General features: G+C 48.1%; 1 protein-coding gene across 3 annotated transcripts in view; it reads left to right on the top strand.

The window, feature by feature from the left end:
- LOC102247580 (chromosome unknown open reading frame, human C10orf128) overlaps positions 1 to 10309 on the top strand; it is a 32033-nt gene extending 21724 nt beyond the window's left edge. The window contains exons 4-6 of one of the 3 annotated variants that reach the window (XM_014534886.1): positions 77 to 107; positions 1271 to 1294; positions 9157 to 10309. In XM_014534886.1, coding sequence (XP_014390372.1) covers positions 77 to 107; positions 1271 to 1294; positions 9157 to 9181 — 80 coding nt within the window. In that variant the 3' untranslated portion in view covers positions 9182 to 10309. The remainder of the gene's footprint in view (positions 1 to 76; positions 108 to 1270; positions 1295 to 9156) is intronic. The other 2 variants (XM_014534900.1, XM_014534893.1) reach the window with 2 other exon arrangements.
- Positions 10310 to 13423: the final 3114 nt, after the last annotated feature.

The raw sequence follows: 13423 nt of genomic DNA, 5'->3' as shown, positions 1-13423 counted from the left end.
CCCCGTTGCCTGGCACTGAGCGAGCTGTACACCGACCATAGCGCCTCCTTCCTAACGCCCTGCTCTCTCTGTTTAGATACCATCACGTCAAAGAAGAGAGCCCCACGGTAAGGCTGCTGCTGGGGGACCATGTCCTTCCTGCTTTGTCTGTTCTGCTCCCGGCCTGGCAGCCCCGCCCTTTTCCAAAACACTTCCCATGGCCCCTCCTCCCACTCTGCTCCTCTGGCCGTGGGCAGGTGTCATGAGAGGGTGTAGTAGCCAAGTGGGCTTGGGCTCGCCCCTGGGCACTGGGCATGTGCTGCAGACCACGTGGCCACTCGGGCCTGTGTCCGGGCGATGGAGTGAACGCTCAGACGGAGAGTCAGCAGAGTGATCTTCCCTCCGCCCGTGGCTGAGCCATACTCCCTGGCCAGCCGGACGCCACACGCCGAGAGGGACTCTCTGAGTTCAGGAAACTTAGTTCTGGAAACTCCAGGGCCCCTGGAAGTCTCCAGAGCTGGTCGCAGGCTCTGCTTCAGGGACTTCTTAGAACTGAAATTCACAAGAATGTCAGGTTTCACCACGCCCACTGCTTACCCTGGCCGTGTGTCTGCACGAGGGCCGCTAGCAGGGTGGGGTGGCAGGGGCTGTGATGATGTGGGACGAATGACTGACACATGTCTGAGTTTGGGAAGATCTGCTGTGGACAGTGTAACCCAAGCAAGTAGCCCCTGGTTTCCTGTTGCTGTGTGTGACCAGATCAGAGGGAACCCTCCATCTTGCGTGTGTGTGAGTTCTGGATCATTCTGACACGCCAGAGCCGGAGGAGGCGACTTCCACACTGCAGGCCAGGTGGCTGATGGTCACCCAGCAACAAGCCCTGTGCCTGCGGTTCAGGGAGAGGGGCTGCAGGCAGCAGGAGGAAGCGGGTGGTGGAGGAAGGAAGGAAGAAGCGAAGGAGGAGAGGTGGGCGGCTGGGCCTCGCTGGCCGCCGAGCTTCCCCCGGGACGTGCCCTCCCCGTGTGCGGGAGCTGCTCCTGGCCTGGGTCCTGTGGGAGCTCCCCACCAGCGCAGGGATTCTCGAAGCGAAGGGAGGCACGACTCAGATTTCCGAAACTGACACTAGATGGAGTCAGGCTGAGTGGGGAGAAGTTAGACGGAAGGACAAGCAAGTCAGTCTCTTACAGCAAAACTGCATGTGCTTTCTGTCACCCAGGAACGATTTAATAAATCACTTACCATAACTTACCACAAATAGGAGTGATGTCTACCCTCTGCTTCTGCTTTGCAGGTCAAACCTCAACTTCTCCGAAAGGTGAGTTGGTTGCAGGAGTCAGCACTGACTGAAGGAGAAGGACAGGCCCAGCCCGCCACGAGAGCGGAGCGGCCCCTAGCCAATGGCACGCGTCCTGGGCCAGGGAGGCTGTGAGACCAGGAGCCAGCCTCTTTTAGGGACACTTGCAGAAAATCCTAGCAGGTGGAACTTTGGCAAAATGTAAAATGAAACGATGGGGCATTTGCCCGATTAGAGCTGAGAAAACTGGGTTTTAACAGCAAGATAGTTCATTTTTTAAAATATACTTTTATTGATTTCAGAGAGGAAGGGAGAGGGAGAGAGAGATAGAAACATCAATGGTGAGAGAGAATCATTGATTGGCTGTCTCCTGCATGACCCCTGTGGGGATCGAGCCTGCAACCCGGGCATGTGCCCTGACTAGAAATTGAACCTTGACCTCCTGATTCATAGGTCAACATTCAACCACCGAGCCACGCTGCTCAGGCCGTTAATTTTTTAATTTTACTTACTGAGACCTTCTCTTGACAGAGGCCTGTCAAACAGATAGCCCATTTACTCCATTTGATGAAAAAAAATTCCAAACTTTTCTCTGTGTCATCAAGCTACCAGTTTGGCGAGGCGTCGGATTCTCACCTCTGCTTTGGGGTCTCAGTGGACAAGGCCTGCACATGCAGAGCGGGGCCTGCAGAGGGGGCACCTGCTCCCAGGAAGGAGGCACCTGCTCCGGGGTCATCCGAATCCTTGGTTCTGGTTCACACTCCCGGGGCCTGCTGGCCTGCCCTCAGGCGCTGCCCACATGCTCTCACTCTCCCTTCTTGGGAAACATTGTAAATATATCGCAAAGTAGAAAGGACCGTGTAATAAAGACAGACATACACACCCTTCATCTAGAGCAGTGGTTCTCAACCTTCCTAATGCCGCGACCCTTTAATACAGTTCATGTTGTGGTGACCCCCAATTTCATTGTTACAAATTGAACATAATTAAAGCATAGTGATTAATCACAAAACAATATGTAATTATATATGTGTTTTCCAATGGTCTTAGGCGACCCCTGTGAAAGGGTCATTCGACCCCCAAAGGGGTCGCGACCCACAGGTTGAGAACCACTGCTCTGGAGTCACAGGTAGCACTTGCCACTTGCGTTTTCTCTGTATACATCATTTCCTCTGATCCACTAACAACTGGTATAGACACCAGGACATTTCATCCTAAATACCTTATCCTGTCACCTCCCACATGCTCGCCATACAATGACCGTGTTTAGAAAAATGAATGATAACTCAATATCATCTACACAGCCCATCTTCAGAGTTCTCTGGTTGTTTAAAAAGCATCTTTTATAGCTCTGTTTCCCTAAGCCGAGATCATTGTATTTGATTTTGTCTCTTTATTTTCTCTCTCATTATTGGACAACCCCTCTGCTTCCCCCCCATATGCCAGCAATTTTCAGCCTTTTTCATCTCATGGCACATAATTAATTACTAAAATTCTGCGGCACACCAAAAGATATGTTTTTGCAGATCTGACAAAAAAATAGCTATCATTTTAATTCATTCACACCAGACAGCTATTGTTGTGTTTGCTGTTGTCATTTTTTATGTGACAGTCGAAGGGAAGAGGCCGGTGCCCCTGAGTAAATAGCCGGGCACTCCAGGTTTTAAACATTCCTGCGGTGCACCGGGCGAAATCGCTGCCCTGAGGCATTGCCAATTTGGCAGTGCCCAAGCCTGCCCCTGTCTGATGTCCCGTTTTCTGGTTTGTTAGGTTCTGTCCTCCTGAGTAAATCAGATGGAGAATTTTCTCGAGACTGCCACGGAGGTGACCCCTGCATCTTCTGTGGTGCCGCCTCAGGAGGCACCCACGCCAGGCCCCTCTCTGGGGGGCGCTGTGTTTGCTCACTGGTCTAGGACGCAACTGCTGGACTCCACATAGTTGAGGTCCGATTTCCCCCTGGTAACCAGTAAACAATCCAAGGGTGTTCCCTTGTGTCCTGACTCCCAACAGTTCTTCACCCAGTGACTTAATGTATCTTCATGAGTTACGTTTGAATCAATTATTCACTGGGAATTACAAAATACCTAGTTTCTAATTCTAGCATTTCTTCTATACGTAACAGCTGGCATTCTACAGAGAAGGAATTTTTCTCCCCAGCCCATTTTCTTTCATTTAGTTGAACATTATTCCTATGAACTTCAATGCATTTTAATTCATTGCCATCGTGAATCTTTTTTATGCTCTAATTATCCCAAGTTTATCCAGTACAAGTCACTTCTTCGTGGCTTTTACAGGACCCCATTAGTCATTGAGCATTTCCTAGACTTTGACACAACACAGTAACGCCAGTTCACCTTGTACTGTCCCTGCTCAGACTGGAATCACATTTCCCCCAGGGTCCCTCCCTCCCTCCCTCCCTCCCTCTCTTCCCTCTCTCTCTCCCTCTCTCCACCCCTCCCTCCCTCCCTCCCTCCCCTCCCTCTCTCCTTCCTTTTCTCCCTTCCTCCCTCTCTCCTCTTCCTTTTCTTGATGTGGAATAGTTTTCACAAACCAAGGTCTGGGCACAATGTGTGCTCATAGCTACTGAAGCATTATTGCATCTACACCCTCTCAATGGACAGTCAGAAAATGTATATTAAAATCACAAACTCAATACCTTAAGGTTCTTCTTAAGCTTTTCTTATTTTATATTTTCCCCTGGCTTCTCCAAAGTGAAAGCTCTGCTTCTCAACCATATGAAAGCTTTTACTCGTTTGCTGTATCATATAATATACACACTGACAGAGCTACAACAGTGCACAGCTACACACTTACTTAGCAACTTGAACATTCCTTTACAGTTCCTTTTTTTTTAGAATTTAGCCTTCTGTGTGTACAGAGTATTGTGTTCATATTGAGTTTATTTCTCTTTGAGGTTGCATTACCAATTTGACACAGTGAGAAATATTTGATTGAGTCTGTCTGCCGTGTTCTTGTTTTCTTTCTTAATCCTTTAATTGTGTTTTTGAGTATGAAGAGCATGCAAACCCCAAGGTCTTGCTCCCATCCCTGTCCACTCCACCACACCTTGAGCAACTGGTGCCAACAATTTCTATCTTACCCTTTCTGTGTTGATTTCACAAATTATAATGGATTAAAAATTTTACATATATACAATATTTTATAAAATTAAATAAATGTTTTATCTATACTAATAAAAGGGTAATATGCTAATTAGGGTGGACATCTTCCGGACATCCATCTGGACAAAGCCACAGCACCTGCGAGGCCCGGGGCTCAGGCCTTGTAGCCGCTGCAGCCAGCAGTGGCAGCAGCAGCGGGGTGATGGGGCGGCACCTTCACCTGATCAGCCTGGTCGCTTCCCGCAGAGGGAGGCCAGATTACCCCTGGGGAGCAGGTCTAAGCCATCAGTAGGACATCCCCTGAGGGGTCCCGGACTGTGAGAGGGGGCAGGCCGGGCTGAGGGACCGCCCACCCAGTGCACAAATTTTCATGCACCGGGCCTCTAGTATATACACAAATATACAATTTTTCCAGTCCTTGTGTGGGTTTATATTTTTATTTGTCCACTGGCATTTGTTGTAGTGTGTAGTATGAGATAGAGTTTAGTTTCCTCCTTTTCCCATATGGCAACCCAGTTATCTCAATATCATTTTTTAAAACCACCCTATTTTCCCCAGTGTTGTTTTTATTTATTTATCTTTATTGTTGAAGGTATTGCAGATGCCCCCTATTTTCATCCATTGACCCCCTCTTCCCCACTCCCAAGCCCTCTCCAGGCCTTCACCACACCACTGTCTGTCCATGGTCTATGCATATATGCATATAAGTTCTTTGGTTAATCTCTTCCCCTGACTTCCCTCTGAGATTCATCAGTCTGCTGCATGTTTCCATGTCCCTGTATCTATTTTGTTCATTAGATTCCACAAATAAGTGAGATAATGTGATATTTGTCTTTCTCTGACTGGCTTATTTCACTGAGCGTAATACTCTCCAGGTCCCTCCATGTGGTTCCAAAGGTTAAGAGATCCTTCTTTTTTACAGCTACACAGTATTCCATGGTATAAATGTACCACAGCTTTTTTTATCCACTCTTCTGCTGAAGGGCCCTTGGGCTGTTTCCAGATCTTAGTTATTAAAAATAGTGCTGCTATGAACATAGGGTGCATACATTCTTTCTGATTGGTGTTTTAGGTCTCTTAGAATATATTCCTAGAAGTGGGATCACTGAGTCAAATGGAAGTTCTATATTTCATTTTTGAGGAAACTCCACACTGTATTCCATAGTGGTTGCACCAGTCTGCATTTCTACCAACAGTGCACAAGGGTTCCCTTTTCTCCACAACCTTGCCAGCACTTGTCGTATGTTGACTTATTGATGGTAGCCATTAGGCAGTTGTGAGATGGTACCTCATTGTGGTTTTAATTTGCATTTCTCTGATGATAAGTTTGTGGTCTAGTTTCATTTTTTTCCATGTATCTGTCCAATTGCCCCAACACCATTTATTGAAGAGACTGTCTTGACTCCATGGTATGCTCTTGCCTCCTTTATGAAATATTAACTGAGAGTAATGACGTGGGTCTGGCTTCTCAGTTCTGTTCCATTGGTCTGTATGTCTGTTCTTGTGCCAATACCAGGCTATTTTGATTACAGTGGCTTTGTAGTATAACTTGATATCTGGTATTGAAATTCCCTACAACTTTGTTCTTTTTTCTTAAGATTGCTACAGATATTTGGAATCTTTTTGGGTTCTATATAGATGTTTGGAGTATTTGTTCTAGATCTATAAAATATGCTATTGGTATTTTAATAGGGATTGCATTGAATCTATAGATTGCTTTGAGTAGCATGGACATTTTAATGATGTTAATTCTACCAATCCATAAACATAGTATACTCTTTCACTTTTTTTATATCTTCCCGTCACTTTTTTCAATGTCCTATCATTTTCTGAGTACAGGTCTTTTATCTCCTTGATTAAGTTTATTCCTAAGTATCTTATTTTTTTGTTGCAATGGTAAATGGGACTTTTTTAAGTTTATCTTTCTGAGAGGTCATCATTGGTCTATTAAAAAAAAAAGCCATAGATTTCTGGGTGTTAACTTTGTATCCTGCTACATTGCCAAATTCATTTTTTAAATCTAGTAGTTTTTAGGTGAAGTCTTTAGGGTTTTCTATGTACAATATCATGTCATCTGTGAATAATGACAGTTCTACTTCCCCCTTTCCAATTTGGATGCCTTTTATGTTTTCTTTTTGTCTGATTGCTATGGCTAGGATATCCAGTACTATGTTGAGTAAGAGTGGTGAAAGTGGACATCCTTATCTTGCTCCTGTTCTTAGGGAAAATGGTTTTAGTTTTTGCCCATTGAGTATGATGTTGGCTGTAGATTTTTGATATACAGCCTTTATTATGTTGAGGTATGATCCCTCTATTCCCACTTTGCTGAGAGTTTTTACCAAATATGGGTGTTGAATTTTGTTGAATGTTTTTTCTGCATCTATTGATATGATCATGTGATTTTTGTCTTTCAATTTGTTTATGCGATGTATCACATTTATTGATTTGAGAATATTGTATCATTCTTGCATCTCTGGAATAAATCCTACTTGGTCATGGTGTATGATCTTTTTAATATGTTGCTGGATCCAATTTGCTTACATTTTGTTGAGGAATTTAGCATCTATGTTCATCAGGGATATTGGTGTGCAATTACAAGTCTGTTTTTGTGTGTCCCAGAAGAATTTTCAGATTTTACTCTCATGGGTTTTCCACACTTCAGTTTCTGTTTATTCCTAAATATTTGATGTTTTTGTTGCTTTTGTAAATGGAGTTTCCTAGTTAGTCTCCTCCTTGGTGATTGATTGCTTTGGATTGGTTTTGCAGGTTAACATTGTAGCAGCTGCCTTATTGGATACTGCTATTGTTTGCATTGGTTTCCTTCTTGGTATTTTATGTGTCACCTTTGTCATGTTCTAAATTTTATGATGGCATGTCAAACTCCAGATCTTTTCAATTCTTATGCCTGTAATTGTTTTTTCCTCTCTGATCGTATCTGCTAAGACCATCAATGCTAAATAACAGTGGGAACAGTGTGCAGACTTGTTTTGTGCCTGATCTTGGTGGGAAATACACTAGTGCTTTCCACTAAGTAAGCGCTGGCCTGAGGGCTGAAGTATGTGCATGTTATCACATTAAGGAAGTGCCCATCAATTCTTATTGTATTGAGTTTTTAAAATCAGAAATGTGTGTTGGATTTGGTCACAAGTCTTTTCAGCATGAGCAGGCATTAGCTCACCCGGGGACTCTCCTAGCAAACCAGGTTGGATAGACCCTTTGTTATTAGAGTTTTGTTTCTTTTCCTCCTCGCCCTGTTGATCTGTATACTTGTTGTATGATGTGGTAGAAGACTTGGGTTTATGCTGTCACTATAATCCTACAGTCTCCAAAAGACTTTCTCCTTCTCTTGATGCCCAGTCTAGGTCTCCAGCCTAATTCACCTGCTAATCTAGCCAGCGATGCTCTCCCAGCTCCTGCCCAGCTTATCTTCTCCTGCAGGCTATGGCTGGCTCTGCCGGGCTGGTGACATAGCCATCTGAAGAGGAATGGCTGCCCTGGCAGAGAGCAACTTCCTCCGGGAGGTGGCTCGCAGGTGTCTGTCCCCAGCTCCGGGCCATCAGGGATGGGAGGAGATGGTCTCATGGCCTGCCCATCTTCTTTGGGCATCAGGAATTCAAGCGCAAGTGCTGGCTAGGGACAGCCACTGCAGACTTCCTCTGAAGGGGCCCTTTCAACTCAGGACTCGTTCAAGACAAAAGGAAGAATGAGTTTTCTGTTGAGCCTGGGCCTCTAGGCCAACTTAAATGCTATGTCCTCCTGGTCCATCATACTTTCAAGAAGAAGCACATCACCTGACCGCAGTTATGCTCACTCTTAGAAGCCCTTTCCCCACTGGTCTTTCTTACTATCCTTGCTCATTTCCAACTGCTTGTTTTCCATCGGCTCTGCTGCCATTCAGCTCTGCAACCCCAGCCGCTGCCTTACTCTCCCACACATGGGTGGGTAAGTGCCTGCCGCCCCTTTTATGGCTGTGGGCTTGGCTGGTCCGCTGGTGTTTTCCTCTGCCCCATCCTTCTGCTATTGCTGCTTCTTCCCCCAAAGGGCGATATTAATTAAACATCAAGATATTAAGACTAAATACACACAATGGAATGGCAAGTATGCAATGTAGGCATAAATATGTCTTTCTGCAACAACTATAGATAATATTTATGTGAAACTAAGTGTTGAGGTGAGTTCAGTCACAAAATGGAGGTGTTGGAGGCTCTTAGCTGGGAGAGGCCACCGCAGGGTCGTGGCCCTACTTTCTACTGTATTGCGATCTGGGTTGGTGAGCTCACCTGTTCTTCTCTGTTCCTGGGTTTTAATATATATCTATGCTGCATTCCCTCCCGTCAAAGCCGATGCACTAAGTACAGCATAGCTTCATCTCTATAACAGCTTATAGTTCAGACTTGAAGGTGTCACTTTCCAGTTACATTCCTGTAGGTCTGTCCTCCTGTTCCTCTTCTATTTGCCCAGATCTTGCAAACTCTTCAAGTTCACAAAGTGGCACTTTCCCTTCGATGTGCCTAGTACCCTAGGGGAATGACTTCTTCCCTTTTTGTCATCAAGGTGGATGGGTGTGTGGTCTTGGTTTGGTAGGCAGAAAGCAGCCGCATGTTGAGCTCCACCTAAAACACTCCTCTTCCATAGAAGCCACTGGCCCCCAGGCCCCTCGCTGTGTTGCGTGAGGAAATGCCCCTTGCTGAGATTTGCTGATGACCTTTCACACCTGTTTAATGGTGTGTCACATAGCATATGGTTCTCTTTTTTTTCCAGAGAGGCACAAGTGATTGAACTCTAAATGAGCAGCCACTTCCGGAGGGGCCTGGCAGTCTGACGCTGCCCACTGCAGCGTGGGGAATGTCTTGAATTTGAATACCAAAGCTGGTGATGGACGTCAATATCCGGGCAAATAATAGCATGAACAGAACCCATCGTGCCTGTGTCCTGGAGGAAAGCATCACCTCTCTTGCAAGAAGCTTGCCCATAGCGGGAGGCATGAGCACCGCATCCAGGAGTGAGGAAGGATGGAAGCCAGTCAGTCCTCTCTGCCTGCGTGGTACCCATGCGGAGCTGTTCAGGCTTCCATGGTGACATGGACTCCATGTCGATGGAACCTCCCCACAGAACATGCTCAGGGAATGAGAACGAAACTCAAGACACAGCCTCTTAAGCACCAGCATCTTGGTGACAGGTAAGCAGCGTTTTCCCAGAACTGTTGGCCTCACCTTCGTAGCTGCCGGAAGAAGCCCCCAGAAACATGCAGACGCCCTGATGCACAGAGACCGTGAGCAGTCTCTCTTTCTACAGACGAAACACTGATCTTCCAAAGAAGAGATGGCAGGCTGGGCTGGAGGGAGAGGACACTTCTGCTGGCCACGGGCTGACCCGCAGCCCTGCAGCGCTCATGGTGGGCCAGTAAAGAATTGCATGGGAAGCAGATGCTGTGCCCGGGAGAAGGCTATTCCAGTGTAAGCGATTGTTGCTACACTCACAGGATTACTCCCTGGTTATTGTTACAGTGTGCATGCCTGGTCATAGAGAGGCTTGGAAACATCTTTTTACTGTTCCCCTCAGTGGAAGGCTCTGCGGCCCAGCCCGTCCACACGGCTCTGCCCTGTCATGCTGACCTGTGTTTGTGGGGCTGCAGCTGGAGCCTCTGTGCCTTTGCACGCGGCAGAGATCGGGTGGTTCTGTGGACGGTGCTCCTCGGACTGGATTACTCTCCTCGTGTGTGATGACAGATGAGCTGTATCACAAAATGAAGTGCTGCGTTTCGACAATTTGCCTGGATTCCCAGGGCATCTTTCATCTGACTTGATAACAATGTAGCTCATTAGCAGCCTTTGTTAACTGATAACCTAAAGCAGTAATGTGATAATCATACGCAGTTTTCTGTGTGTAAGAGAATAAACCATCGTGTAAGCTCTCTGCTCACTGATTTGTTTCTTTCGGCAGCATTTTAATTAAGATATCGGCTTTGTGAAAGGCAGAGACACCTGTGAACTGAAGGGGATGCCTCTGAGTGCTCAGTAATCCTTTCATTTTCTGTGGACTTGACAGAACTGTGGGGTCCGCTCCCCGTCCCCACCTCTGCCACCTTTTCCCAGCTCCTCTTCTGGGCTCTGGTTGTGTTTACCTCCCACCAGGCCTCGTGTGGAAGAGCACGGAGAAGTGTGTGGAGGCCAGTGCTCTCTCCTCGGGTTGTAGGGGCTAACGTGCGGGAGGTGGAAGGGCTGGGGGCCCTTTGCAATGGGTCTCCTGGGCTTATATCCAAACCCAAGCGCCGTGGCCCCCTTCTGTGGCAGCCCTACAGCCCTCCCCCTCGACAGCCCTTCGCGTGGGACCGGCTCCTGGGGATGGAGGTGCTGGCGGGCGGACCTCCTGGCGTGCTTGAGAGCAGCCTGGGAAGTGATTGTGTCTCTGGGTGCAATGTCTTCAGTGGGGCCATCTCGACAGCCTCGGGCTGTGCGTGGGGAGCGTGCTAGCAGAGGCCAGTGGCCGGAATAAGCCAGTGGGCCCTGGGCCCCCAGAACACATGCGGGTCCCAGACAGTCCATCTTGGTGGGCAGGACCCTGTCCAAAGCAGAGGGGACAGATGACACTGGACACCAGAGGAAGAGCCATCCCTGTGTAGGTGAGGCGGCTGCAGGTGGCTTTGCTGATGCCAGAGCCTAGTACCTGGGCGAGAAGAAGGTGAGCTGGGGGAGGGTTATCTGGCAAGATCAACAAATTAAGTCTGTATTAATCTCTATATCTACAAACTTAATGATAATGTTTAGTACATACACTAAATCCATACATAAAATTAAATCAATATGTGTTTATGTTCTTCTATGTGTGTTGAAAGTATACATATCATAGAATTCTAATATATTCTTTGGTATATTCTATTCTAGAGTATATGGGGCTTGCATAAGTAAATAAATGACATCCTTTTTCATCATCCAAGTTTTAAAATAGTTGAGAGATAGACAAACAGCAGATGGAGAGAAGAATATCAGAGTTGTGACTTTCAAGTGAATCATGATATGCAACAACACTCCTCAGCCCCAAAGTCCTGGCCCAATTCAAGCAAGAGGTGAGAGTGGCCTGGGCCGGATGCTGGCAGCAACAGTGCAGAGGGAGGATGGGCTTGGGGTGCTGTTTGGAGGTGAAGAGGCGAGACTTGTGGACAGATAGGCTTGGGGGTGAGGGAAAGGCCAGCTCAGCACCACCACTCCTAGGCCTGGTGTCAGTGCCGGGTGTGGAGGACCCAGGCGCCCTGTCTTGGGAAAGGTCTACCGCTCGTCTGCAACTACTCTGGAGCCAAAGCACGGGCTGCTTTTGGAGAGAGCTCGAGCCCACATTCCTGCAGCTGTTCAAGCTTGTGAACTGGGGTTACAAACACACAGGTTGGAAGTCGCTCCAAATGTGCTCTGGCACCCATGAGAGAGCAGGGAGGGGCGAATCAGCGGAGGTGATGGAGTGTACAGACGGAGGGCGCTGAGCCGGGTGCAGGTGAGGGGCTGATGCCTGGACATGAAGCCGAACGGGCCAGGCCAGCTGTGCCCAGGGTCCATCCTGCTGGCTGGTTCTCGCCCTTTTGAGTCATCCTATCTAATAATAAACAAACAGGGTAATTGACTGTACCTTCCCTACGCTTCCCATTGGCTAATAATCAAGATATGCAAATTAACTGACAACAAAGATGGCGGTTAATTTGCATATAGCGGCAGAGTGAAGACTGAATCCGGCTCCGGCCAGAGCAGCGAAGGCTTTGAAGGTGGCTCTGGCCGGAGCAAAGGCCTGGGTCCCCGGTGCCAAAGGAAAACCGGTGCAGGCAGCCAGGGGAAGGGAAGGCCTATTGCATGAATCTTTTCATGCAACAGGCCTCTAGTTTGTCATAATCCCAGATGTGTCAGATAAATTAATCATCCTGCAGAGAATATGATTTTGCCCATGTGCATTATCACTGGTGACAGCCCTCTCCCAGGGTGTATGCAGGGTGCAGGGCAGTCACTTGGGCCACCAACATTGAGCTTCACTTAGTGCGTTTGGGTCTGAGTGTTCATGGTCCTGGAATTTCAACTGACAGGTTCTCTCCTCAGTTGTGGTCCCTCTGAGCCGTCAGAACCACGGTCGAGCATGTGGGCTCTCCTGCCACATGCTTCTTTGTGAGCTGGACAAACTACGCCCTCTCGCAGTCCGGGAGCCCTCAGGGAGTGGGCCTAAGCTGACAGTTGGACATCCTTAGGCTGCTGTGGAGGTGGGAGAGGCTCTCACTGCTGCTGCACTCACCAGCCCAGCTTCTGGCTGAGCAGCTCCCTGTGGGAGCGAACTGACCACCAGGGGGCAGTTCCTGCATTGACCATCTGCCCTCTGGTGGTCAGTGTGCATCATAGTGACTGGTCTTTCCACCGTTGGGCTGAAACTGGCTCTTTGACATCCCCCGAGGGGTCCTGGATTGCAAAAGGGCGCAGGCCAGACCAAGGAACCCCACCAGTGCACAATCAGGGCCGGGGAGAGACACGGGAGATTGGTCAGCCAGGGAGGGACCATGGGAGGGTTCCAGGGTGTATCCAGCCTGTCTCGCTCAGTCCCGATTGGCCAGATCCCAACAGCAAGCTAACCTACCAGTCAGAGTGTCTGCTCCCTGGTGGTCAGTGCATGTCATAGCGAGCAGTTGAGTGGTCTTGGCATATCATTAGCATAGTACGTTTTGATTGGTTGAATGGCCAACCAGATGACCAGAGACTTAGCATATTAGGCTTTTATTATATAGAACTAGTGGCCCTGTGCACGAAATTCGTGCATGGGGGGAGGAGGGGTGGCATCCCTCAGCCCAGCCTGCACCCTCTCCAATCTGGGACCCCTCAGGGGATGTCTGACTGCCAGTTTAGGCACGATCCCACAGGGCCTAAACTGGCAGTTGGACATCCCTCTTGAAATCCAGGACTGCTGGCTCCTAACCACTCACCTGCCTGTCTGCCTGCCTGATCACCCCTAACCACTCTGCCTGCCAGCCTGATTGCCCCACCCAGTCTGCCTGCTTGCCCTCAAC

This window comes from Myotis brandtii, unplaced genomic scaffold (assembly GCF_000412655.1).
Source record: "Myotis brandtii unplaced genomic scaffold, ASM41265v1 scaffold1003, whole genome shotgun sequence".
Lineage (NCBI taxonomy): Eukaryota > Metazoa > Chordata > Mammalia > Chiroptera > Vespertilionidae > Myotis > Myotis brandtii.
The sequence above is the reverse complement of the archived record's forward strand: the minus strand, read 5'-3'. Positions and strand labels throughout refer to the sequence as shown.